This window comes from Mustela lutreola, chromosome 12, assembly GCF_030435805.1.
Source record: "Mustela lutreola isolate mMusLut2 chromosome 12, mMusLut2.pri, whole genome shotgun sequence".
Taxonomy (NCBI): Eukaryota; Metazoa; Chordata; class Mammalia; order Carnivora; family Mustelidae; genus Mustela; species Mustela lutreola.
The window spans coordinates 36,441,775-36,466,645 of NC_081301.1; the positions used below are offsets into that span (position 1 = coordinate 36,441,775).

Consider the following 24,871-nt stretch of genomic DNA (forward strand, 5'->3'; position numbering starts at 1 on the left):
TATATAGAGGGGCACCTGCTTGGCTCCATCTGTAAAGCTTTTAACTCTTGATCACAGGGTCATGAGTTTGGCCTAAAAAATATTTAGCTAAATTTTTTTTTAGCTAAAAAAAATTGATATGGAAATGGAATGGCCAAGAATAGTTAATATAATCTTACAATCTTGAAATTGGAGGACATGGGCTACCAGATATCAAAATTTATTATAAAATTATAGCTATGAAGAACTCTTATGATGAATACTTATTTTATGAAAAAGGAGATACTGTAGAGCAATGGGGGTAAAGATAGTTTTTTTTTTTTTTTGACAGAAATCATCCACAACTTGGAAATCCTGCAAAGAAAAGGCAGTAGGGCTAGCCAAAGGTAAACTATCAAGGCAATTTACTTATGCTTAACTCATTCTCTACTTATCATTGATTAAAGGCTAAAACTCTGTGAAGTCATGTGTTAACTTACAGATTTTTGTCTGGTAATGATGTAAAGGATTTCTGACTAATAGAAAAGGCTATGGGACACCTGGTTGGCTCAGTCAGAAGAGCATGTGACTCTTGATCTCAGGGTCGGTCATAAATTTGAGCCTTATGTTGCATGTAAAGATTACTGAAATAAAGAAATTTTAAAAGGGGGATGGGCACCTGGCCAGTCAAGTGTCTGAGTCTTGATTTTGGCTCAGATCATGATCTCAGGGTCATGAAATTGAGCCTGACATTGGGCTCTATGCTCTGTAGGGAGTCTGCTTCTTTCCCTCTCCCTCTCCCCCTCCCTACACTTGTGTTTGCATGCACTCTCTCTCTCTTTCTGTGTAAAATAAATAAATAAATATTTTTAAAAAGAAGAAAAGAAAAGGTTATGGTGTTATTATCCTGTAGACATTAACCAGTTTTAACTAACTTTTATCTAACATTCTTTTTTCAAATGCCTATAAGTAACTGTGATGGTTAATTTTACATGTCTGTTTGACTGGGCCACAAAGTACCCAAATATTTGGTTAAACATTATTCTGGGTGGATGTTTCTGGATGAGATTAACATTTGAATAGATTGAGTAAAGCAGATTGCTCTTCCTAATGTAGGTGGTGGGCCTTGTCCAATCAGCTGAAGCCCTCACTAGAACAAAACGGATGATTAGAAGAATATTTCTCTGAATGCCTGGCTGGCTTACTCTGTAAAGCATGTGACTCTTGATCTCAGGGTTGTGAGTCTGAGTTTCATGTTGGGTATAGAGATTAATTAAAAATAAAATCTTTAAAAGAGAAAGAGAGAGGAAATTTCTCTCTGACTGGCCAGTTCTTTAAAGTGGGAGAATGGTCCTTTATCCTACCTTTAGATTCAAACCGAAACATCAGCTCTTCCTGCTGGCTTTCAGATTGGAACCAGACTGCCGGTTTTTTTTATCAGGCTTTTGGACTGGGCCTGGAACTATACCATCACTTCTTCTGGGTCTCCAGTTTGCCACCTAAAGATCTTGGGACTTGTTAGCCTCCATAATCCTATAAGCCAATTCCTTGTAATAAAATTTCTCTATCTCTACCCCTATTTATGAGTGTGTCTGTGTCTGTATATGCATATGTATGCACATATATATAAACACATGTATAGGGACGCCTGGGTGGCTCAGTTGGTTGGACGACTGCCTTCGGCTCAGGTCATGATCCTGGAGTCCTGGGATCGAGTCCCGCATCGGACTCCCAGCTCCATGGGGAGTCTGCTTCTCTCTCTGACCTTCTCCTCGTTCATGCTCTCTCTCACTGTCTCTCTCTCAAGTAAATAAATAAAATCTTTAAAAAAAAAAAAAAAACACATGTATATATGCATACACATATAAGTGCATATATATGTGTATTTATATATACACACACACATACATATCACCCCCCACCACAACTCTAATACAATACCCAATTTCCTTGAATGCTCATCAAACATGCTTTACCATCCTCCTTATTCCCTCAATAATGAGTTAAATGGGGACGCCTGGGTGGCTCAGTTGGTTAAGCAGCTGCCTTCGGCTCAGGTCATGATCCCAGTGTCCTGGGATCAAGTCCCACATCGGGCTCCTTGCTCAGCAGGGAGCCTGCTTCTCCCTCTGCCTGCTATTCTGTCTGCCTGTGCGCTCTCTCTCCCCCTCTCTCTCTGATAAATAAATAAAATCTTTAAAAAAAAATGAGTTAAATGAATCTCTGTTATGTTTTCATTCTGTATTTTTATAAGAATCTTGCTTTTAGGGCGCCTGGGTGGCTCAGTGGGTTAAGCTGCTGCCTTCGGCTCAGGTCATGATCTCAGGGTCCTGGGATCGAGTACCGCATCAGGCTCTCTGCTCGGCAGGGAGCCTGCTTCCTCCTCTCTCTCTCTCTGCCTGCCTCTCTGCCTACTTGGGATGTCTTAATAATCTTAAAAAAAAAAAAAAAAGAATCTTGCTTTTAACTCTTTGGAAATTGTACTTTACAATGTTTTCAACAAAAAGTGGTGGATCAGGGGTGCTCAACTGATGAAGCATCTGCATTTGGGTGGGGTTGTGATCCAGGGGCCCTGGGATCCAGTACTGCATAGGGCTCCCTGCTCAGTGGGGAGCCTGCTTCTCCCTCTCCCTGCCCCTCCCCCTGCTTGTGCTCTCTCTCTCTCTCTCTTTCTCTCGGACAAATAAATAAATAAATATCTTTAAAAAAAAAAAAAAGTGCTGGATCAATTCCATAACCATATGGGGAAAAAAATGAACCTTGACTCCTACCTCACAAGATATACAAAATCTATTGCAGATGACTTATAAAAGGTAAAATAATAAAGCTTCTAGACAATGACATAAGAGAATATATTCATTTCCTTGGAATAGGCAAAGACTTCCTTTTTAAAAAAAAATATTTAATTTATTTATTTGACAGAGAGAGAGAGATCACAAGTAGGCAGAGAGGCAGGGAGAAGCAGGCTCCCTGATGCGGGGTTCTATCCCAGGACCCTGAGATCATGACCTGAGCAGAAGGCAGAGGCTTAACCCTCTGAACCACCCAGGTGCCCTTCCTTTTTTTTTTTTAAGGTGGTTTTATTAAACCAGAGGTACAGGATCTGTGGACTAGAAGTACTGCCAGGCAAAAACTTCTTAAACAGGTATAGGGCATTATCCACCAACTATGAAATATATTGAACTATATTAAAACAAGAACTTCTGTTCATTGAAAAACACCACTTAGAAAATAAAAAAGCAAGCTACAGTGGGAAAAGTTATTTGCAATAGATTTCTCTAACAAAAGTAGCAGATCCAGAATATACAAAGAGCTCCTACAAATAGAAAAAAGACAGACAACCAAATAGAAAACTAGGCCGACTTGGCCAGGCAAGTCATGAAAGGTAACCAATAGGCCAATAAAAAAAGGTGCCCAAATTTACTAGATATCAGGGAAATGCAGACTAAGGCCACAGTGAGATACCAGTGCATATACACTAGAATAGCTGAAATTAAAAAGACTGACAACATCAAGAGTTGGCACAAAAGTGGAGAAACTAGACTTCTCATGTGTTGTGGGCATGTGAACTCTTATAATCTCTTTGAAAAAAATATTGGCAATATCTACTGAAGCTAAACATATACATGCCCTATTACTCAGCAGTTCTACTTCTAAGTATATATCCAATAGAAATACATATACATCAGTCAATAAATTTTTTTTTTTAATGTAATGGAAGAGGCGCCTGGGTGGCTCAGTGGGCTAAAGCCTCTGCCTTCGGCCCAGGTCATAATCCCAAGGTCCTGGGATCGAGCCCAGGACCAGGACCAGCATCAGGCTCTCTGCTCAGCAGGGAGCCTGCTTCCCTCCTCTCTCTCTGCCTGCCTCTCTCCCTACTTGTGATCTCTGTCTGTCGAATAAATAAATAAAATCTTTTAAAAAAATGTAAAGGAAAAATAAATACCAGTTTGGAATAGTGGTTACTTCTGAGAAGAGAACATGAGGAGCAAGTGAGAGAATGGAATGAGATTAGGAAGGAGTACATAAAATCTCAACCTATCTGAAATATTAGTTTCTTTAAGAGAGAATTCAAAGCAAATGTGGTAAAATATTAAGACTTAATAAAGTTCTGTGAGAAAAATGTGGATGTTTGTTATAGTATTCTTTATAACTTTCTCTGTGCTTAAAATATTTCATAAAGAAATCTTTTTTGGGGGCGCCTGGGCTGCTCAGTCATTAAGCATCTGCCTTCAGCTTAGGTCATGATCCTAGTAGGATCGAGTCCCTCAGGAAGAGTCCCTGTTTCTCCCTCTCATACTCCCCCTGCTTGCGTTCCCTCTCTCACTGTGCCTCTCTCTGTCAAATAAATAAATAAAATCTTAAAAAAAGAAATTTTTATTTATTTTTTTTAATTTAATTTTTAAAAAGATTTTATTTATTCACTTGATAGAGATTTATTTTTTTTTAAGATTTTTATTTATTTATTTGACACAGAGATCACAAGTAGGCAGAGAGGCAGGCACAGAGAGAGAGAGGAGGAAGCAGACTCCCTGCTGAGCAGAGAGCCCAATGCGGGACTCGATCCCAGGACACTGAGATCATGACCTGAGCTGAAGGCAGTGGCTTAACCCACTGAGCCACCCAGGCGCCCTTGAGAGAGATTTAAAGTAAAAACCTGTAATATGAGTAAACAGTATAATGCCAATACTGTGTATATAAACATACCACATACACATACACATACACGTGTGCACACACACACACACACAGATTGACATGATATAATGTGATGAAACTGGACTTGTGTGTGTGTGTGTGTGTGTGTGTGAGCAGCAAAGCAAGATTTATTGAGTGACAGCAAAGTTATAGCACAAAGCTCCTGGGGAGGGCAGGAACCCGAGAGGGTTGCCACTAGAACTTCTAAATCTCGGGGGTTTTGTGGTCTTGTTAGTGGGCTGTTTTAATCTGATTAAACTTTCCTGCACCTGTCATCCCATCAGGTTTTTGTCACCGATCTATCACATGGGAAAGGGTGGAGGGCTCCTTGCAGGGTGGTGTAAAATAGGTGGTTTCCTCTTAGGGCAGGAGCCCCCGTTCCAGCTTGCCTGCCTTCCAACTATCCCTCATCATTCCCTGCCTCTGAAGAGGTAACCCTAACACCTGTTAGGGAAAAAGGGTGAAAACTAATGGTAGCTACTTCCTGCTGATCAGGAGCTTTGGACCAGGCAGCAGTCACTTTAAATCAAGAGTCATTAAATCAGGAGTCATCCTTTCCTGAACCCATAACCTCAGTCTAATACTGAGAAACACATCAGACAAATCCCACTGAAAGACATTCTATAAAATATCAAATGGCAGGGGTCCTGGGTGGCTTGGTGGGTTGTGCCTCTGCCTTCGGCTCAGGTCATGATCCTAGGAATCCTGGGATCAAGCCCCAAATCGGGCTTTCTGCTCGGCGGGAAGCCTGCTTCCTCCTCTCTCTCTTTGCTTCCCTCTCTTTCTACTTGTGATCTCTGCCTGTCAAATAAATAAATAAAATTTTTAAAAAAATCTAATGGTAAAACCATCAAGGTCATCAAAAACCAGGAAGTCTGAGAAAATGTCGTAGCCAAAGAAAAGTTTAAGGAGACATGACAACCAAATGCAATTTGAGATCCTGGATAGGATCCTGGAACAGAGAAAAGGTGTAAAGAAGAACTAAGAAAGGGAGGGGTGTCTGGGTTACTCAGTGGGTTAAGCCTCTGTCTTCAGCTCAGATCATGATCTCAGGGTCCTGGGATCACACCCAGCATCAGGCTCTCTGCTCAGCAGGGGGCCTGCTTCCTCTCTCTCTGCCTACTTGTGATCTCTGTCAAATAAATAAATAAAATCTTTTTAAAAAAAGAAGAACTAAGGAAATCTGAATGAGGTATGTACTTTAATTAATGATAATGTATCAATATTGGTTAATTAATTATAACAGATGAACCATAGTAATTTAAATGTTAATAAGAGAAATTGGGTGGTGTACAACGGAAACTCTGAATCGGCTTCATAAATGGTCTATACATCTAAAATTGTTCTAAAATTAATTAAGTTTATTTTTTTGAGTCAAGTAATTTAGTCAAATTCATACAGGTAGTAAATACCCAAACCTAAAGTTCAAAGGCCAACACAAATGATTACAAACCCTATGGTTTTTCCACTACCCCAAACCCTTCCAATTTTACTGTCTGTAGAATTAACGAGGTACTTATATGACAACCTAAACAAGTTCCTTTAGGACAGAGAAAAAATCCTTTTTTTTCTTTGCATACAATTGGTGTCTAGTAAATTATCTTAAGCTAACTACTCACAGAAAGTCCCAGAAACCTAAAGAATCTGCCACTTTCAGAGAACTTCACCAGGTTTGACCGACAGTCTATACGGCCTGCTCTACCGAGAGCCGCGATAGGCCCTGGGCTCTGGGCCCTTCAGTTCTGCAAGGGTCCTGTGCTGCCATCTACAGGTACCTGATACGCGTGGACTTCCCTCTGCTATATCTCGGGAACTAGTAGGGCGAGTGTAAATAGGAGAGAAAACTCAAGCGCTAATTAAATTACAGAACATATGTTACTGTCACATAGGTCATTTGACACTTGTACAAAGCAAGGGCCCTGCTTCTCTCCGGCGATTGCAGACTCTTCTAACTTCGTATTAACACTTAAGCTCCTAAAATTCACAGAATTCCTTTCTGACCCACCTTCTCATAGGTACAGATCTGGCTGTTACTGCCCATCTCCCAGAACTCAGATTCTCCCGTACGGCGTAGGCTGTAGACACTTGCTCAACCTCACAGACTTGAGACACCACCAACCATATTCTCCCATCTTTACAGACTCCTGAAACTCCTTGCACTACCTTGCAAACCCCAAAGACCTCCCCCATTAAAGCAAATGCGTGCGCTAACCCAGACGTCCCCAGAAAAAGGCTCAAGTTCCGCAGGCAGCTCACACTAACGCGAAAGCCCGGGAGAACCCCAGTCAGGCTCGGTACCCTCAGGCTAGCGCTTTGATGCCAGGTCCCGCTCCCCCACCCCCAATCCGATCCCGCCAGCCGAGGCCCGCACCCTGAGGGCCAAGGCCCCGCCCCTCTAGACCTGTCATCACAGAAGCCGCACGTGGCCGGGGTGGGACCTCGGGCGACCTGCAGCCATCACTTTGTCTCCCCCGACATCCATTGGGGCCGCCGCCGCCAATCAGAGCCAGCGGATCCGGGCTGGAGCTCTAGCGCCCGGGTGAGGCGGGCGGGTGAAGGGGCGGGGGTAGGAGGATCTCTGAGACCGACCAGGGCTCGCGGTGGAAGAGGGCCTGGCTTGGGTTTTGCCAGGCTGGAATCCGAGGGGCGGGTCCCTGCGAAAGGCTGAGGAACCAGAAGAGGGCGGGGATCAGGGAAGGGGCTAGTGACAGGCGGATATTCCTGGGGAGGCGCATTGGAGAGAAGGGGCGGAGCCATGGGGCGGAGCCTTGTTACAGGGGAGGAGCCAAAGGAATTAAAGAAACTAGCAAAGGGGACGAGCCGGGAGAAGGTGGGAGGTGGGACAAGGGAGGGGGTGGGCCTGGGCGTTGCGGGGGCGGGGCTCGGACAGAAGGGGTGAGGTTTGCAGGCCGAGGCTGCTGCTAGGGCCTCTCTGTAACTGCCCCAACCCACTACCTCCTCAGGTGCAACGGGACTCACGGAACTACAGGTGTGGGGTGGGGTGCGCGTGGAAGGAGGGACAAGGATGGGGGTGCGCTTGGGCAAACAGGAGGTGGGGGGCACGTTAGAAAAGGAGAGAATCTGAGGACTGCTGTGGGGGGGAAGGAAGACAGAGTTGGGGGAGGACTTGGGGGCTCAATGTGTGGGTAAGCAGGTGCATTCTCCAGGGGCCTTTTTGGGGGAGAGACCGGAGTGTTTTGCCGAGGTTGTAGGTACAGTGTGAGGGGGCTAGGACGCTGTCTGATGTGGAGGGTTGGAGGCTGGCTATACTTGAGGGGGAGGGGATCTAAAGTTGCTTTGGGGAAAGCAGGTGCCCTGTGATGGAGAAGAGCTGGTGGTCCAGAGTGTGGGAGAAACGGAGGGACAGAGGGACTGTGCACAGAAAGAAGGGATGGGGTTGTGGGCACTGTGTGAGGGGAAGAGTTGTAGGCCCCAACTGAGTGGGGAAGAACCACTAGTCCTTTGAGAAAGTCCTGGGGCTTTGTAGAGACTCGGGAAGAGGCTTGTGTACTGTGTTCTAGGAATGGTGTGATGAAATTGGTGGGGTAAAGCCAGTCCCTAGTGCTCCTGGCTCCTTGGCTCCTAATAACACCTTCAGGCTACCACTCTTAGGGAGGGAGGATCAGGCCCCACTTGCTACTAGGTCTTCTGTGACTGTCTCCTCAGTTGGCTTTGGATCTGCCTGGGTGAGACTGGAGTTTCTTCCCCCAGCTGGTGTTCCTGTTAACCCCCATTCTAGTTCCTGTTCCTCCCAGAAGCCTGCCTTGGTCCCTGTCTTCCCCCTCCCCCACTTTGCCCTGCCCTATGCTCTGGGTGTGCTCATTTCCCACTTCCTTCCTCGCCCTGGGGCCTGGCCTGGGACTTGCCCATCCAGGAGCTGTGCCCTGCCCGGAACTTTGTGCTCAACGGCCACAGACCCTAGTTACCAGGAGCAAGGCCCAGACCCCACCCCACTCCTACCAATATGTCTTCCAACAGCCTCCACAAGTGACTGGCTGCCACTTTTTCACCACTTGCCACAAACTTACTTTCCCCACCCTTTTCCTTCTCCTGGGGGGAACCCTAGGACCTAAAACCTAAAAATCCTAGGACCTTCTTTGGGAAGGCTGAAAATTACATATATCTTGGATATATGTTTTGAGAGATGGGCTACTATGGCAGGCTGAACTCCAGAAGGGATATGAGGTTCCAGCCTTAGCTGGAAGAGGAAAAGAGAATGACTCCCACACTCCTGGCTTGGAAGCTGATGGTCAGAATGGAGGGCTTAGACCTCCAGGGAGCCCCTCTGGTTTCCTGAGGAGCCTTGATATAGTGCCAAAGTTCTATTTGCCCCTGGGCTATCTGGGAGAGGGTGAAAAAGGCCAGCCTTCCCCACAGTGGCTGAATGTGTGTGACAGTGTTACTGAAAGGGGCCCCTAGCCAACTTCCTTCTAGCTGTGACTGGCCAGGGAGGGAGGGGGTACTGAGACCAGACAAAGCCGTGGGGTAGGGTGGGGTAAGGGAGGGCAGGCTGAAGCCTTTTGAGGAGGAGCTGATTGCTATGGCAACACAGCTTCCCAGACCGTCTCTCAGAGAGGCGGGCCTAGGGCAAACACTCCAGCTTCCTCAGGACTGAGGCATTTGTTTGAGTGGGTGGGGCATGAAGAAAAAGGGCATCAGTTTGCTGTGCTGAGGCTGGGATATTTAGCCTCTCTGCTTCAATACAAGCAGGAGGGCATTCAGACATTTAGGTCCATCCTCTGAAAATGAATTTGAGTGAACAATTGCTATTAGAAACATAGCAATATAAGGCCAGAGTTACAGAGGCCCTCAATGGCCATCATTTATACAAACTCCTCATCTTATAGAGTTGAAAATTTGCAGCCAAAGAGATTGACTTTCTCTGGGTCTCACAGTGAAAGAGCAGGAATTAGGATCCAGGCCTTCTGATTGTGTTCACGCAGCCCAGGGCTCATCATTTCTTTTAGCCAATGTTTACTGAGTGGCTATTATGTGCCAGGCACTGATGTTGATTCTGGGAATACTGGCACGAACAAAACAACTTTGCTGCTCTCATAGAGCTTCCATTCTAATAGGGGGAGAAAGAACTATGCGTGAGTGTGTGAGGCAGAGAGAGGCCATGTGGTGATAACTGCTATGAAAAAATAAAGCAGGGTAAGAGTTTGGGGCAGCTAGTTAGGGCCTCTTGATTGTACCATGCTGTTTTCCTAGGGTACAGAGAGGCCTAGAACATCTTTGATCCTTCCCACTGAACTGTTACCCCCAAGACCTTTGCAAGTAACTAAGGCCTTGGCCTATGTTAGTGGCAGTAAAACAGAACTTACTGCCTGTTCTGTGGCGTCACCAAGGGACTATTAATTTCCTATAGTGTTCTGTGTCTGTTTGTCTTCCCAGTAAACTTTTACCAAGGCAGGCAGGTTCTTTCTTTAGTACTCTGCCATTTTGTTCAGGATTTTGAAAATTTCCTGAATCCTGTTCCTTACTATTAGAGAACCAATGAAGAAGTGAGTCCACTGGACCTGGGTTCTTTTTCAGGGTTTTTCTCCTGGTCTGAGGTGAGGAGACAGGGGCCAGAGAGAAGGGTTACTTAGTTTTTCTTCCTAAGTCTAAGGCTGAAGGAGGAAGTAGGGGGAGGGGAGCCTTTCTTTACTGCACACTGACAACCTCTGGGCCCTTGGGGCCTACAGTACAGGCAAGGTAGAAACAAGGATGTTGGGCCTTCTGTGGGCTCTGAACTACGGAAGAATGGACTCCCCCTCTTTGGAGGCAAAACCCAGAGAGTCTACCCTCGCTGATGCCAGTTCTCCAGGTATCAGTTTGAGTCTTCCCTCTTTGTTTTGTGTTGTTATTGTTTTAAGATTTTATTTGTAAGTAATCCCTACACCCAACATGGGGTTTGAACTCCCCACTCCAAGATCAAGAGTTGCATACTCCTCTGACTGAGGTGATGCCCTGTGTCTTCCCTCTTTTCATTCTGGTGTTCGCTTGCTTCTGTGGAAGACTGAAACAAAAAGCTTCTTAAGTTTGGAAACTGACTAATCAACAAGTGCATAGGGGAAGATTGTCAGGGCTTCGTATATTCTTAGCTTGCCCCTAAAGCAGCTCCTCTAAAAAGTATCTTTTTTTTTTTTAAATTTATTTATTAGACAGACAGAGATCACAAGTAGGCAGAGAGGCAGGCAGAGAGAGGAAGGGAAGCAGGCTCCTTGCTGAGCAGAGAGCCCGATGCGGGGCTCCATCCCAGGACCCTGGGATCATGACCTGAGCCAAAGGCAGAGGCTTTAACCCACTGAGCCACCCAGGTGCCCCTAAAAAGTATCTTTTAATGCCCCATCCATGGCAGAGGTTCCCATCCTGGTCATTTAAAGGGTAGAAGGACAAGAATTTAGAATGCTGATTCTGGCCTGAGCCTGGAGCCCAGTGACTCAGGGGGAGGATAGGGAGTTTCAGGGGAGCTGTGAGTCATGGAAGTGAGCTCCATCAGAAGAGTTTGGCACATCTCACCGCACTAATGGCAGAAGCCTTACTATCTCACTTCCCCTGGGTGCTCAGTCTCCTATAAAGAGAGAGTACTGGTAGAAAGGACGAAGCAGTCTTGGTCTCAGAATGGTAGTTCAGAGACACAAAAAAGAATGTGTAGGTCCCCGAATTAAAATGTATCCCTATCTCAGGAGTCCTTGGGGTCCCTCTAATGAAGGCAAAAGAACACCAATATAGAGTAAGAAAAGGAATAATACCATTTCTCAATGGAAGGACACAAGGTCCCACTGCTGGGCTATTTCATCTGTTCTGGCATGAAGGAAGCTTTCTAGACTTCAGCAGGCCTCTGGTCTCTGAAGCTCTGGTTTGCAAGGAAGGGAGAGATGAATGGGAGTGGGGATATTTGGGGTTTGGTGTGGGAAGAGCAGGCCTACTTTGGAGATTGTCGAACTTGTCCATGAAAGCCCTAGGGCGTCCTATTAAACACCGTCGGAAGAGGTAGGGTGGAGGTGAGAAGTGGGAGGCCCAAGCCTTTGAAAGGGTTAAATGGAAGGGGAGGGAGCGCCTTTGGATTTCGGCAGATGAGGGGTTAAGGAGATGGGCGGGGTGGTCCCGGGTAGGCCTGCCCCCTTGTGGACCAATGGGCGTGCGTCTCTTGAAGGGGGCGTGCCTCACACTTGAGGTCGTGGAGAGGCTGGACTCCTGTGGGCCAATCAGCATGATCGCTGCCCATGGAGGGCGTGGTCTTAGGGGGGCGTGGCGGCCGCGTTCGCCGCGGCGGGGGTGTTGGGGCATTGGGCGGGGCGGGCGTCCCCATCAGCTGGTAGGAAATGGCCTGTGAGTCAGAGGGGCAGCGGAGTCGGCAGCGCGGAGCCGGGGCGGCCACCGGGAGGGACAGTCGCGGGGAGGGGTGCGGCAGTGGCTGGGGGGCTGCGGGCTCCAGAGCCCGCTAGTGTTGCACACGAAGCTGAACAGAGAACAGCTTAGCAGAGCAGAGCTCTGCCTGAGCCACCCTTTGTCTGGGTTGGGGGCCCGTGGCGGGGAGGACCCGGGATTCGAGGGGAGGGATCGGGACGGGACGGAAGGGCCCGGAGCAGCGGCCGCCGCGGCGGAACCAATTTAAGAGCGGGGTGAGTGTGTGCTAGGGGGGAAGAGCAAATCTCCGAAGCTCCACTAGGGAATGGGGCCTGTCCCAGGGTCTGGGGAGGAGAGGGGTGAAAATGGACCTGGGAGACTAAGCAGGGTTGGGGGATAGTACAGAACAAGGAGTCCAGGAAAAGGGGTGAGTTGGCCGGGCTTAGTTTGGAGGAGGTGCTGACATCTGCTCACTCTCCACTGAAGGTAGAGGGTTTTAGGCCAGCGGTCGAGGGGCTGGTGAGAGAGCAGAGCTTGACTTTTGTAATCACAGTGGTGGTGGTCCATGGGAGTAGCCCCCCTTGCGTGTATGGACACGTATAGGGAAAAAATGCAGAGCAGCTGGCTGTTCTGTCTCAACTGGTGGGACACAAGGGTAGAAAGCACATGGAGAGGAATTCTTCCTGTCACCCTCTTTGATCAGTGTAGAAATGGGTATCTTTAATACTGAAGGGAAGGGGAGAGTGAGCCTGGAGCTTATATCTATACCAACACCCACCTACCCCACCTCCCAGGCCTAGCAGGTGTCTGAGGTACAGAACCCACTGTATTCTGGGACTTGTTGTTTTTGCTGGCCTTGCTCCCTGGGCATGTTGGGAGCTGTAGTCCTTGCCAGCCACAGCCTGGCACAGCTGTTTGACGCCAGCTGCTGCCCACCCCCTGCACAGAGTGAGGTTTGGCCTACTCTGCCCCCCTCCTCCACAGTCCTGCCCCATGAGTCAGCTTGAAGCCATGATCTAGAGCCAAACAGGCTGGGTAGCAGGGAAGTGAGTCTTTGAGATTCTCATTGACAAAGCAGGAACTGAGAGAGCTCTGGGAAAATAAGCAGATGCCAGGCATGCTGGGGTCAAATAGGGCATCATGTCATCACCTGGCTTCCCCAGGGCAAGGACTCAAGAGGCCAACTTGGATGAGTAGGGGGTGGAGTGTTACAGAAAAGGCCGTTTCTGAATCTGTATGGTTTGGGTAGAGAAAAGGAGGGGTAGAGATGAATACATGTTGCGCCACTGACAATGCTGTCATTGGACTTCTGCCCTTTCCAGATACCCCAACCACCACAGAAAACCAGAATTTTCTTAAGGGTCTTACTTCTAATGAGGATGTGGTGAAATAGGGTAGTGTTAGATGCAATGATAGGAACGTGGTATAGGAAATCTTTTCAGTCTCTGGGGTACAACTCTCTCTTTCTCCCTGCCCTCCACTTCCACCTCTCTTTTTGCTGACTCTCTCTGTGCAAGTAATATCTCTGCTTCTCTCATTCTGGGAGTTTTTCTCTGCACTGTCAGGACCGATTGCACTGCTGAGATCTCTGGGGCTTCCATTCTACTTTTTTGAGCCCTGCTATGTGCTTAATCCCTATACTTGAAATTTGGTGGAGGAGCAGAACACAAACCTACCCTGAAGAATCCCGTAGTCTGTCTAGGAGAATTCTTTCTTTCTTTCTTTCTTTCTTCCCCCTTCCCTTCCTTCCTTCCGTCCTTCCTTCCTTTCAGATTTATTTATATATTTTAGAGAATGAGAGAGCACAAGTATGAGGGGCAGAGAAGAGGTAGAGAGAATTTCCAGCAGACTTAACACTGAGTGTGGAGCCAGCACGGGTCTCCATCTCATGCCACTGAGATAACCTGAGCCAAAACCGAGAGTCAGATGCTTAACTGACTGGGCCACCTAGGCACTCCTGTCTAAGAGATTTCTTACCTACAAGAGCAAGCAAAACTGTCACTGGATTATAGTAGATAATGACACTGCCTTAGGTGGAGTCCAGAGGGGGAGAGAGAGATTTATGACTTAGGGTGGCCAGAGTAGGCTTTCTGGAGGGAATGGCATTTGGGCTAGCCAAGGAGTAAAGACAGGACTTAGGTAGGCATACAGGAGATATTCTTTAAAGGGGAAGAGATATTGTGGATGGCAGTCAGCACAGACTACTGCACAAAGGAGAAGCTTGATCCTGGAGGCAATATTTCCTTACATAAAGGAAGATGGCCTTCAATTTGACATTCCCCTCACCTGGTATGGGATCCTGGGGATGAACCAGTCAGTAGAGACCATCTTGTGCCCTGTCAGAAAAACAGTGGTTTGCATTTTAGTTCGTGGAACTTGTTGTGAAAAGCGAAGAGGTAGTCTTAGTTGCTTCCAGCTGTCTGACTGCCCCTGCCTTATCTCTAGTTTGCAGGGCCTAGGGGGAGGGTAGGTCCTGGAAAGTGCCTTCTGGCAGTGCCTCCTCCACTCCCCCTCCACTTGTTTTTGATTAGATTTGTTGCCTCCTATTAAAGGGATAGACTGCTGGAGGCAATTGGGAGTTTACATTTGAAGAGTCAGCTTTGAGCTGACCTGAGGTTTGTACCTCTGAGGAGTGCTCATGGGACACGAATTTCTGCAAGATCTCTGCCCTTAGGGCTTTGGGGTAGCACTGTCCCTTAGGAGATAGATTTACGGGGAAGGAGTTACACAACTCAGTGGCCCGGACTAGGAAAACTGAATGGAATAATTCATTCTTTCATTGATGGCTCTGACCAGCTCTCATGTGGCATGATCTCTTGGATCCTGGGATATTACATCCCCCTCATGTTCAGGGCAGAAATCTCTTTGCTGGTGGCCCTGATAAGTGGTCATCCTGCCACAACTTACTTCTCACATCCTTACTCCACTGAAGGGAGATCTGCCTCTCTCTGACTCCTTAGGTAGCCCAGCTCTGCCCTCTGAGCTCTGGATCCCAAGACTGCTCCTTCTGTTTCTGAAGAGCTTTTCATATGGGAGAAGGATATCCTGGAGGGTACTCTGGGAGCTCACAATTGGAGAGGAGCCTAACCATTGGCTTCAGGCATTCTGGCTTATGTCTGCTCTTCTTCCCTCAGGGTCCAGCTGAGCCCAGGAGCTGCACGGAATGGTGGCAGTCACCTTGCCAGTGCAGCGGGAATGGACCAGACTGCAAGCTAGGAGAGCAAGGCATCAGTCAGGAAGAGGGAACACACATCTAGGCTTAAGGCCTCTTCATCGGCGTGAGTGCTAGGGAAAGGGAGGGGAAACAGGTCCAGTAAGAAACCTGAGCTAAACATGTTACCCTCTTAGAAGTTCTCGCACTGGTCTATTATTAATGGGATCAATATTCCATTAATCTTTCTGGGGATTTGGACACCTACACCCCCAGGAACCCCACAAGGTCATCTCTTCAGGCTGGGGGAGGATCTGAAACTCAAGTGGAAGGGAGAAGACTCATAGATTCCTCTGATGGTCTTTTCTTCTCTTCTCTTGCACAGATGTCCCCAGGCCCCCCAGCCCAGGCCCAGCATAAAGGCTGTGTGGGGGGGCCCCCCTGACCCAAGGGGGGCTTCATGCGCCACGTGCAGGCGGAGCCGTCTCCATCCTCAGAACCAGAGGCTGGCCCTTCACAGCCTGCAGTCAGGCAGGGGGCTCTCCAGGGTGGCCTGCTCATGGGCTACAGCCCAGCAGGGGGGGCGACATCCCCCGGGGTCTACCAGGTATCCATCTTTTCCCCTCCAGCTGGTGCCTCTGAGCCTCATAGGGCCCTCAAACGGCCGGCCCCACCCACTGAGGTTCCCAGGGAGCTGAAGAGAGGTCCTGGGCTGGGGGCCAGAGAGGGACTACCCCCTGAAGAACCATCTACTGTGAGGCTACTAGGCCCAGAGGGACTGGGACTGGGTGTGACCAGCCAGCATTTCTGCCATCATGGCCTCTGTGTTGTGGAACAGGGAAGTAGCTCCACCTCACCTTGGACTTCAGGGGCCCAAAGTCCCCCCTGTTCCCCATCAAATGCTTCCTGCAACAGTTTGCACACCAGAGACTGGGCTTCCCCAGATCCAGGGGTACAGGGGTCCCTGGGGGAGTCTCCAGGGCCAGCCCCTCTGGGCCAGCTGCACACATTTGACACTGATTTGCACAGTCTTGCACAAATAGGGGGTAAGAGCCCAGTGGCTGGGGTGGGCAACAGGGGAAGCCCCTGGCCTAGGGAGTCCCCTGGCACTGCCAATGGGCATAGTCCCGAGCACACACCCCCTGGCCCTGGACCTCCAGGCCCCTGCCCCACCAAGCGAAGGCTGCTTCCTGCTGGAGAAGCCCTAGATGTCAGCTCTGAGGATGAGGGGCCAGCCCCTCGGAGGCGCCGGGGAACCCTGGGCCACCCTCCTGCTGCCAACAGTTCTGATGCCAAAGCCACACCCTTCTGGAGCCATCTGCTGCCTGGGCCCAAGGAGCCTGTGCTGGTAAGCCAGGAGAGGAGACGGTCTACTCTTAAGTAGATACATGTATGGGAAAAGGTGAAGACCAGTGGGGATGTTCCTATGAGAGCTTGTAATGAGTTCCTGCTTGCAAACATACTTGGCCTCCACCCAATCTCTTTTTGTAATCTTTCCTCTCCATAGGACCCAACAGACTGCAGTCCCATGGGGCGGAGGCTGAAAGGTGCCCGTCGCCTGAAGCTGTGAGTGATCAGCTTCTCCCTCTGCTCTGACCCTGCAAATAGGGCAAAAGTCTGTAATCCTTTTTCCAACCCCAGGGTAGGGGACCCCAGGGCAGGAGCCCTAGATAGTGGCAAAGGGTGAACCCAAGGACATGAGTAAGCATAGCAGAATGCTTTAAGCCAACACACTGTGTGTCCCCCCCCCCCACCAGGAGCTCCCTTCGAAGCCTCCGGAAGGGGCCAGGCCTGCTGAGCCCCCCCAGTGCCTCCCTTGTTCCTACCCCTGCCGTCAGCCGTACCCTGCTGGGCAACTTTGAGGTAGTTCCCCTTGGATTCTGTGATTGGGGGGCCTTGGGGGAAGTGAGATGGTGGAATGTGGCTTGGATGGGTAAGGAAAACAGCTGGTGTCTGTCTCCTAATATGCTTTCCCCATCTCCACCCCAGGAATCATTGCTGCGAGGACGCTTTGCACCATCTGGCCACATTGAGGGCTTTACGGCAGAGATTGGAGCTAGTGGATCCTATTGCCCCCAGCATGTCACGCTGCCTGTCACTGTCACCTTCTTTGATGTTTCTGAGCAAAATGCCCCGGCCCCCTTCCTGGTATGATCTGACCTCAACTCTAAGTTAGCTTGTGAGGATGAGGGGTTGGTGGCAGAAGGGATTCTTTAGGTGTTCAGGGCCGGGTGGGGAGAACTCTTGTGTGGGGCGAGGGCCAGGCCCAGAGTGAAAGATCATGGAGATGGATGAGACCCAACTTTAGCTGATGGCTCCATGGCCTTTCTAGGGTGTCGTGGACCTGAACCCCCTGGGGAGGAAGGGTTACAGCGTGCCCAAGGTGGGCACCATCCAAGTGGTAAGTGTTCCCTGAGAAGGAGGGGCAGTAGGAAGAGGAAAATAGCCCCTAGACCCTACGAACTTTGTTCTGTCCTGCCCCCAGACCTTATTTAACCCCAACCAGACTGTGGTGAAGATGTTCCTTGTGACTTTTGACTTCTCGGACATGCCTGCTGCCCATATGACCTTCCTGCGCCATCGCCTCTTTTTGGTGCCTGTGGGTGAGGAGGGAAATGCTAGCCCCACCTGCCGCCTCCTCTGCTACTTGTTGCACCTCAGGTTAGGACAGTGCCCAGGGGCGTTGGGAGGCCCAGGGAAAGAATTTTCCCCACCCTGGGTTTTCTCTTCTCTGAATAGGATCTCTCCTGGCCTCTAAACTGTCTGGATCCTTTCTTTGATCACCCTGTCCTCCCCCAGGTTCCGGAGCTCCCGCTCAGGCCGCTTAAGCCTGCATGGAGACATCCGCCTGCTTTTTTCACGCCGGAGCCTGGAACTGGACACAGGGCTCCCCTACGAACTGCAGGCAGTGACTGAGTCCCCTCACAACCCACGTTATTCACCTTTGCCCTGATTGTCAGTGCCCTGAACCCATGGGGGCCAAGTACCAGCTCATCCTGCTCCATCCCGAACAGAGCAAATATGTGGAAAGGTGGCAAAAGATCCTCCAGGCTTGAATTAAAGCCCTCACCATGCTCATGCCCAAATTGATTATTTGGGTATTTAAGGCTTCCGATCCTTACCACACTCTGCTCTACTTTGGGTACTCCACGTGCCTCCTCATCCCCTTGGATTTCCCAGGCCAGCTTAGGTAGTGGGGAGACACCAGAGCTATCCCGAGGTTATCCCAAGTTCCCAGGCAAGTTATGCCAGCGTTGCCTCCCTGTCCTGGGCAGGGGCCACTTATTATTTTATTTATTTATAATTTATAATTTATTCAAATTGGATTGCCTTGGTAACCTCCCAAACCTGGTAATTGGCATTGCCCCTCCTCCATTCTCACTCTCAGATACTGCTCCAAGCTCAGGAGTTGAAGAAGCTGATGTTGGGGTTAGGGAAGAACTCTTTTTCCTCAGCTGACAGCAGAGAGATTATCCCAGAAGGACTGAGTCACTAGCCAAAGACTCAGCTTCCCGTGCCCTGTCTTATACCTTTCACTTCCCCTACCCTTTGACCCCTCTCTGAAAACCAGCTGTGTGTGTGTGTGTGTGTGTGTGTCTGTGTACGTATGTGCACACATGCAAGCTTGTATTTGCGTGGTGTGTGTGAGAGAGAGCTTGCATGCATGCACACACACAGGTTAACCACCCCTCATCTAAGTCTCCAGATTCCAGTTGTCCCTATCCTCCTGCCTGTGTCTCCTTGCTTTGGGGTCCTGACTGAGGAAGGTGTTCAGGGGGCAGAGTCAGGGCCAAGGACTGGGATGCCTCCTCTCATCTGGCCAGACTCTGACCCACCTACCTCAGCTGGGGTGAGGGATACCCTTCACACCCAGTCATGTGATTCCCAGCTACCCCAATACCCACACCAGATTCTGACCCAGTCTTAGCCCTAACTCCTAGGGCTGGGCTGAGGGGAACAAGCAATTGCTTGAAACTTGAACAAAAAGGAAAAAGGAAAAAATTGTACCTGGTACTTTTTTTCAAGAAAAAAAACCAGAAAGAATAAATTCTTGTTTGGAAACTTGAGCTAAACCTTACTTTTTCTGTTGGGGAGTGTATGGTACTGGGGATGGAGGGCCTAACTGGAGCTCAGACTGCCCATTTTTCCAAAGAGGACACTTGAGGCCCAAGGCCATGAAGTCTTAGGCAAGGCCCTAAAGATTCTCAGGATCTGGTCTTGTTCTTTTCAGATAAATGGGGTTGGGTGGTAGGGAAGGTTCAGTCCACAAAAGCTAAACTCTCTGAATGTAGACCTGCATTCCTATAGTGGTTCTTTTGTTACTGATTTTAGCCCCTCTTGAACTTACGAGCCCTGAAATGTAAAATGAGAGTGATTTAATGGAGGTCTCTTAGAAGATGTGCCAGGGCATCAGGGATATGTGCAGTGACATGATCCAGAGAAGGCCGAATGTAGGGGCTGTGTGGGGCGCTATGCAAGGGCGCTAGGCCTGATAAACTGGGAAGAGGTTGAAACAAGTAGAAAAAGCTGTGGTGCTTTGCGAAAAGAGGGGAAGGGGAAATCTCAGTCCAATCACTAGGCATTGTTAGGCCCAGTCACCACGGCAACGGGAATGGGGTCAGTCCCTAGTGGGAGGGCTGGATACAACACAGCTCGGCTACCTGACTATGTCACTATGGCAACCGTAAGAAAGAGCTCCAATCCCCTGGTCGCTATGGTGACAGGAGCGTTTATATGCTCAGAAGGGTAAACTGAGTCTCCGATGGAGGTAAAGAATTCGATGGGAGGTGTTCTTGGACCAGCTGCACATGGAAAATAGCCTGTATAGTCACCATGTCCGGGATCTTGGACTCGATCAACGAGAACTAGAACGAGTTCCACCCTCCGGCCTTCACTAGAAGGCCTGCATCTCCAAGGAAACAGTTTGATACACACTGCAGCTGAATAATGCTGATTGGCTGAGGTTGGGGGAGGGCCGACGGCCGGAAGTCCGTCTGGGGAGTGGAAATATAGGAGGAAAGGCTCCGGTCCGGGATTCTAGAGCGACCTCTCTGTTCCTCGTCTCGTTGGTTCCGGAGGTCCTTCGGCCGTGGGAAATGCTGGCGCGCGCGGCGCGGGGGACTGGGGCCCTTTTGCTGAGGGTGAGTTCGGGGGAACCTTCTCCAAAGGTCGGGCCAGAGAGCACCTGGGTCCGTACCTGGGAAGAAGCGGGATTCTAAGTTTGGTCAGAGAACTGGGGTCAGAGGTCATGGTATCCACGTGAGTTCCTCTCGGAGGACCCTTTAGGGTCGCGGTTTAGGAAGGATGTCTCCTGGACAGGCGCCGAGAAGGGCGTGGTGCCCCGCCGGCTGGGGTCTTAGCTAATCCTTGTCTTTTCTTTAGGGCTCCGTACAGGCTTCTGGTCGTGCTCCGCGTCGCGCCTCCTCTGGATTGCCCCGAAACACCGTGGTACTGTTTGTGCCGCAGCAGGAGGCCTGGGTGGTGGAACGAATGGGCCGATTCCATCGGATCTTGGAGCCTGTGAGAACCTCTTCTGCCCACTCAGAGCCAGCCGGATGGCGAATTCCCCCATGACATGGGCGAATGGGGTGGGATCTCCTTTGAGCCTGCCCCCACCTTTGGTGTCCAACTCCCCCAGCCAGACCTAGCGAACCGCAGGCTGCTGAACTTCATACCCATGTTACCATCTTTTCCTGTTTGCTCTAGCATCCCACAGACCCCGTTCTTGGGTATCTCCCATATCTACTCTCTCTCAGCTCCACCCGTCTACTACTCTGCTGGCGCCTATTCCCTTGATTCTCTCTTCCATTCAGATGTGCAGCCTTGTATTCCTATCCTCTTGGGCTTCCCTACCATTGACACCCCCAGCTTTCTGCTGTACTTGGAATGTACCACATGTTGATTCCATACCCACTCCAGGCCTAGCTTGAATCCCAACCCTACAACCCTCATCCTGAGGACCCATGACTCCTCTTCCCAGGGCTTGAACATCCTCATCCCTGTGTTAGACCGGATCCGATATGTGCAGAGTCTCAAGGAAATTGTCATCAACGTGCCTGAGCAGTCGGCTGTGACTCTCGGTGAGGGGTGCAGGGTGACACGGGTTTTCTGAGGCCATTAGGATGTGGTTGCAGGAGATCCAGAGCTCAGGAGAATGAGTTGACTGAAAATTGGAGGCCTGATTTTCCCCCTTTTCTCTCCCACTCCTGTACCTATAGACAATGTAACTCTGCAAATCGATGGAGTCCTTTATCTGCGAATCATGGACCCTTACAAGGTATCTCCTACTTGCTTTATTCAGCTTCTGAGTTGCTTTTCTCACTAAAATCCTGCACTCAAGCTTCTTAAACTGTCCATGCCCTTTTCAGGCAAGCTATGGTGTAGAGGACCCTGAGTATGCTGTCACACAGCTAGCTCAGACAACCATGAGATCAGAGCTCGGCAAACTCTCTCTGGACAAAGTCTTCCGGGTAAGGGGATCTGAGCCAGAGTTAGTGTTGAAAGACACCTACCTCTCACTCTCAGTTCTTTCTAGGGGTTAAGATTAGTCAGAGGCACTTCTCAGCTTAGACCCTTGATCAGTGGGTTGAGGCCATGGAACTTATACCTCTTTTTCCAGGAGCGGGAGTCCCTGAATGCTAGCATTGTGGACGCCATCAATCAGGCTGCTGACTGCTGGGGCATTCGCTGCCTCCGTTATGAGATCAAGGATATCCACGTGCCACCCCGGGTGAAAGAGTCCATGCAGATGCAGGTGGGGGCCAGGGAGGGATGGGGAAGAGGACTTCAGGATGCTCCAGTCTCATGAGTACCTGGACTCCCTTCCCTATCATGATATTACAGGTCTCTGTAAGAGTTTATTCTGGCTTCTTTTTGATGGGGCTTGTTGGGGGCCTTCTAGGTGGAGGCAGAAAGGCGAAAACGGGCCACAGTTCTAGAGTCTGAGGGGACCCGAGAGTCAGCCATCAACGTGGCAGAGGGGAAGAAGCAGGCACAGATCCTGGCCTCCGAGGCGGAAAAGGCTGAACAAATAAATCAGGCAGCAGGTCTGCAGAGGGTAGAGGCTGAGGGAGGAGCAGGGTGTGGATCTTTGAGGGTTGGTGCTGTGACAGGAGCTTTGACCTCATGAGTAAAGCTTTGTCTCTTCTCTTCCAGGGGAGGCCAGTGCAGTTCTGGCCAAGGCCAAAGCTAAGGCTGAAGCTATTCGGATCCTGGCTGCAGCTCTGACACAACATGTAAGAGGCCCCAGGTTGGGAGTCGGGGACAGGAATTGACACTGGAAGAGGTTTTCTCATCTACCCTTGGGATAAGTTCCTGCCTTTGTGTGTTCCGTTGAGCCAGATTACATGATCTCTTGTATTGTGATCTGCATTGTGATCTGATCCTTTTTTCAGGAGTCCGACTTCTTTTTTCTTTTTTCTCCCCTCCCCTCTATGTACCCTCTGTCCCCAATCCCTTGTCCGAGTCTGTGATCTGTGTTTTTTTTTTCCCTTCTATGGCTACAGAATGGAGATGCAGCAGCCTCACTGACTGTGGCTGAGCAGTATGTCAGTGCGTTCTCCAAACTGGCTAAGGACTCCAACACTATTCTGCTGCCCTCCAACCCTGGTGATGTCACCAGTATGGTGGCCCAGGTTAGAGCGCCCCGAGGACTCAGCACAACACCAATGCCAGAAACTGAGACCCCACCATCACCATCACAACTTATACACCGTGGAGGCTTTTGGAGTTCCATGAGACCTGGACCTCCTGTTAGACTCTGTAGAGAATAAATCTCTAAGAATGAAACACTTTCCTCACCCTTGTAGATAGGGGAAGGGGAGCTCTTGAGACATCTCTTTTTTTGGCAGATACTTACACCATTATTTTGAGGGTGACCCTGTTTTGACAGCTTATAAGATTCCTAGAATCAGCTCAAAAGTTTGAGTCTTGAGAGAGAGAAAGGGAAAACAACCATATTGGGCCCAGCCCCACTTTCTTTGTAGTCATTGGTGGGTTGGGATGTGCCTTCTCTCATGTGTCCTCATGGCTCTCTCTTTGTCCCTCTTCTTAGGCCATGGGTGTATATGGGGCCCTCACCAAAGCCCCCGTGCCAGGGGCCAAGGACTCAGTCTCCAGCGGGAGCAGCAGAGATGTCCAGGGCACAGATGGAAGTCTTGATGAGGAATTTGATCGAGTCAAACTGAGTTAATGGAGCTGGGCTTGGCCAGGGAGGCTGGGGACAGGGAAACAGTACTCCCAGACTCTGGTTCTAGCTTCCCTGCCAAGATTTTGTTATTATTTTTTTATTTGAACTTTAATCATGTAATAAACTTGCCAGTGGCAAACCAGAAACTGTCTTCTTTTTTTTTTTTTTTTTTTTTAAATATTTTGAGCATTTTTTTTTTTTTTTTTTTTTTTTTTTTTTTTAGATTTTATTTATTTATCAGAGAGAGAGGGGGGAGAGAGCGAGCACAGGCAGACAGAATGGCAGGCAGAGGCAGAGGCAGAAGCAGGCTCCCTGCTGAGCAAGGAGCCCGATGTGGGACTCGATCCCAGGACGCTGGGATCATGACCTGAGCCGAAGGCAGCTGCTTAACCAACTGAGCCACCCAGGCGTCCCCAGAAACTGTCTTCTTTGATTGGGGAATGAAGTTGGGAAAAAATCACCATTGTTTTCCATGGATGTCTGCTTCCATCCTCCAGGCCTCTCAGGTCTAGGAAGCTGATTCCTCCATGAGTAAGAATGAACTTCGTGTAGATAAAATCATCCTATCTTTAGGAAAAGCTTTGGGATAGGGTGGAAGGATTAAGCCACAGGTCTACTAAACTGCCAGCTGGGGAGTGTAGTTCTTCCTGCTAACTATGGGGATGTGAATTTGAGCAGGTGTTTGGGGGATTGGTTTCATTTTGTTTTAAGTAAGCTCTATACCCAATGTGGGACTAGAACTCACAACCCCAAGATAAAAAGTCACCTGCTTGGGGCACCTGTGTGACTCAGTCCTTCAAGTGTCTGCCTTCAGCTCAGTTCATGATCCCAGGGTCCTGGGATCCAGCCCTGCATTGGGTTCCCTGCTCATCGGGGAGTCTGGTTATACCTCTCCTTCTGTCCCTCCCCTTGCTTGTATACATATGTGTGCTCTCCTAAGCTCTCTCAAATAAATAAAACCTTTAAAAAAAAAAAGATTATTTCACATGCTGGATTCCTCTGCTTCACCAACTGACCCATCCAGCAGGTGCCCCTGGGGGGATTTTTTTTATGGGAGGCAGAACTATGCTGGCAGGACAGTCTTGCTGAATGCTTAAAGAGTTTTCCGGAACTGAAGATAATTATTCCTTCAAAAATTTCATGATTTCTACCATAGGCCAACCTCAGTCCTAGACATAGTTTACAAAAGCAGTTTAGACCCACCCAGTGGTTCTTGCTTTCACAGACTCAAGTTGGGCAGGGAAGACAGACAAGGAAATAGATACAAAGTGATAAGTGCTAGGATAGGAGAAGGTTCTGGTGCGAGCAACAGGGCTGCCAACTCTGCCATTGAGCTCAGGCTGGAAAAATTAATGCCTTCACCAGGCTAGGGTTTGGGAATATGCGGAGGCCCACAGTTCCAGAGAAGTTGGAACATTCAGAGTTTGCTAAGGCTGAAGGGTGGGATGTTAGGGTGTGTAACTGTATGGCAAGGTCCACAGCACAAGCAGATAGAATACGAAGAATTTGGACTTCAGCCTTAGGATAGGGAGGGAGCCATG

At 49.2% G+C, this 24,871-nt stretch overlaps 3 protein-coding genes across 8 annotated transcripts in view; 2 read left to right on the forward strand and 1 right to left on the reverse strand.

Annotated features, from left to right (window-relative positions):
- UNC13B (unc-13 homolog B) overlaps positions 1-7,079 on the reverse strand; it is a 244,963-nt gene extending 237,884 nt beyond the window's left edge. Inside the window, exon 1 of the mRNA XM_059142422.1 lies at positions 7,058-7,079. Within this exon, the coding sequence (XP_058998405.1) occupies positions 7,058-7,064 (7 nt within the window). The 5' untranslated portion in view covers positions 7,065-7,079. The remainder of the gene's footprint in view (positions 1-7,057) is intronic.
- A 74-nt stretch (positions 7,080-7,153) lies between these two features.
- ATOSB (atos homolog B) lies at positions 7,154-19,209 on the forward strand. Of its 5 annotated transcripts, none has more exons than XM_059142431.1 (9): positions 7,154-7,222; positions 15,126-15,269; positions 15,528-16,490; positions 16,650-16,708; positions 16,900-17,005; positions 17,132-17,290; positions 17,475-17,543; positions 17,628-17,803; positions 17,942-19,209. In XM_059142431.1, exons 3-9 carry the CDS (start codon positions 15,603-15,605, stop codon positions 18,093-18,095), a joined length of 1,611 nt encoding a protein of 536 aa, XP_058998414.1. In that variant the 5' UTR covers positions 7,154-7,222; positions 15,126-15,269; positions 15,528-15,602; the 3' UTR covers positions 18,096-19,209. The 5 variants fall into 5 exon arrangements, with proteins under 5 accessions (XP_058998414.1, XP_058998413.1, XP_058998416.1 ...); XM_059142430.1 differs by lacking the exon at positions 7,154-7,222 and adding an exon at positions 7,523-7,645; XM_059142433.1 differs by lacking the exon at positions 7,154-7,222 and adding an exon at positions 11,937-11,973.
- A 915-nt stretch (positions 19,210-20,124) lies between these two features.
- Positions 20,125-23,476, forward strand: STOML2 (stomatin like 2). Of its 2 annotated transcripts, XM_059142435.1 has the most exons (10): positions 20,125-20,283; positions 20,525-20,662; positions 21,123-21,222; positions 21,361-21,419; positions 21,511-21,612; positions 21,762-21,896; positions 22,044-22,188; positions 22,298-22,377; positions 22,648-22,776; positions 23,196-23,476. In XM_059142435.1, exons 1-10 carry the CDS (start codon positions 20,239-20,241, stop codon positions 23,331-23,333), a joined length of 1,071 nt encoding a protein of 356 aa, XP_058998418.1. In that variant the 5' UTR covers positions 20,125-20,238; the 3' UTR covers positions 23,334-23,476. The 2 variants fall into 2 exon arrangements, with proteins under 2 accessions (XP_058998418.1, XP_058998419.1); XM_059142436.1 differs by lacking the exon at positions 22,648-22,776.
- The last annotated feature ends 1,395 nt before the right edge of the window (positions 23,477-24,871 follow it).

Bases quoted from the DNA above. Each gene is read 5' to 3' on its own strand.
- ATOSB (XM_059142431.1), top strand. From the start codon at position 15,603: ATGCGCCACGTGCAGGCGGAGCCGTCTCCATCCTCAGAACCAGAGGCT. The intron at 16,709-16,899 runs GTGAGTGATCAG...CCCCCCCACCAG, and splicing joins GGTGCCCGTCGCCTGAAGCT to GAGCTCCCTTCGAAGCCTCC. The intron at 17,804-17,941 runs GTTAGGACAGTG...GTCCTCCCCCAG, and splicing joins TGCTACTTGTTGCACCTCAG to GTTCCGGAGCTCCCGCTCAG.
- STOML2 (XM_059142435.1), top strand. From the start codon at position 20,239: ATGCTGGCGCGCGCGGCGCGGGGGACTGGGGCCCTTTTGCTGAGG. The intron at 21,420-21,510 runs GTATCTCCTACT...TGCCCTTTTCAG, and splicing joins GAATCATGGACCCTTACAAG to GCAAGCTATGGTGTAGAGGA. The intron at 21,613-21,761 runs GTAAGGGGATCT...CTCTTTTTCCAG, and splicing joins CTCTGGACAAAGTCTTCCGG to GAGCGGGAGTCCCTGAATGC.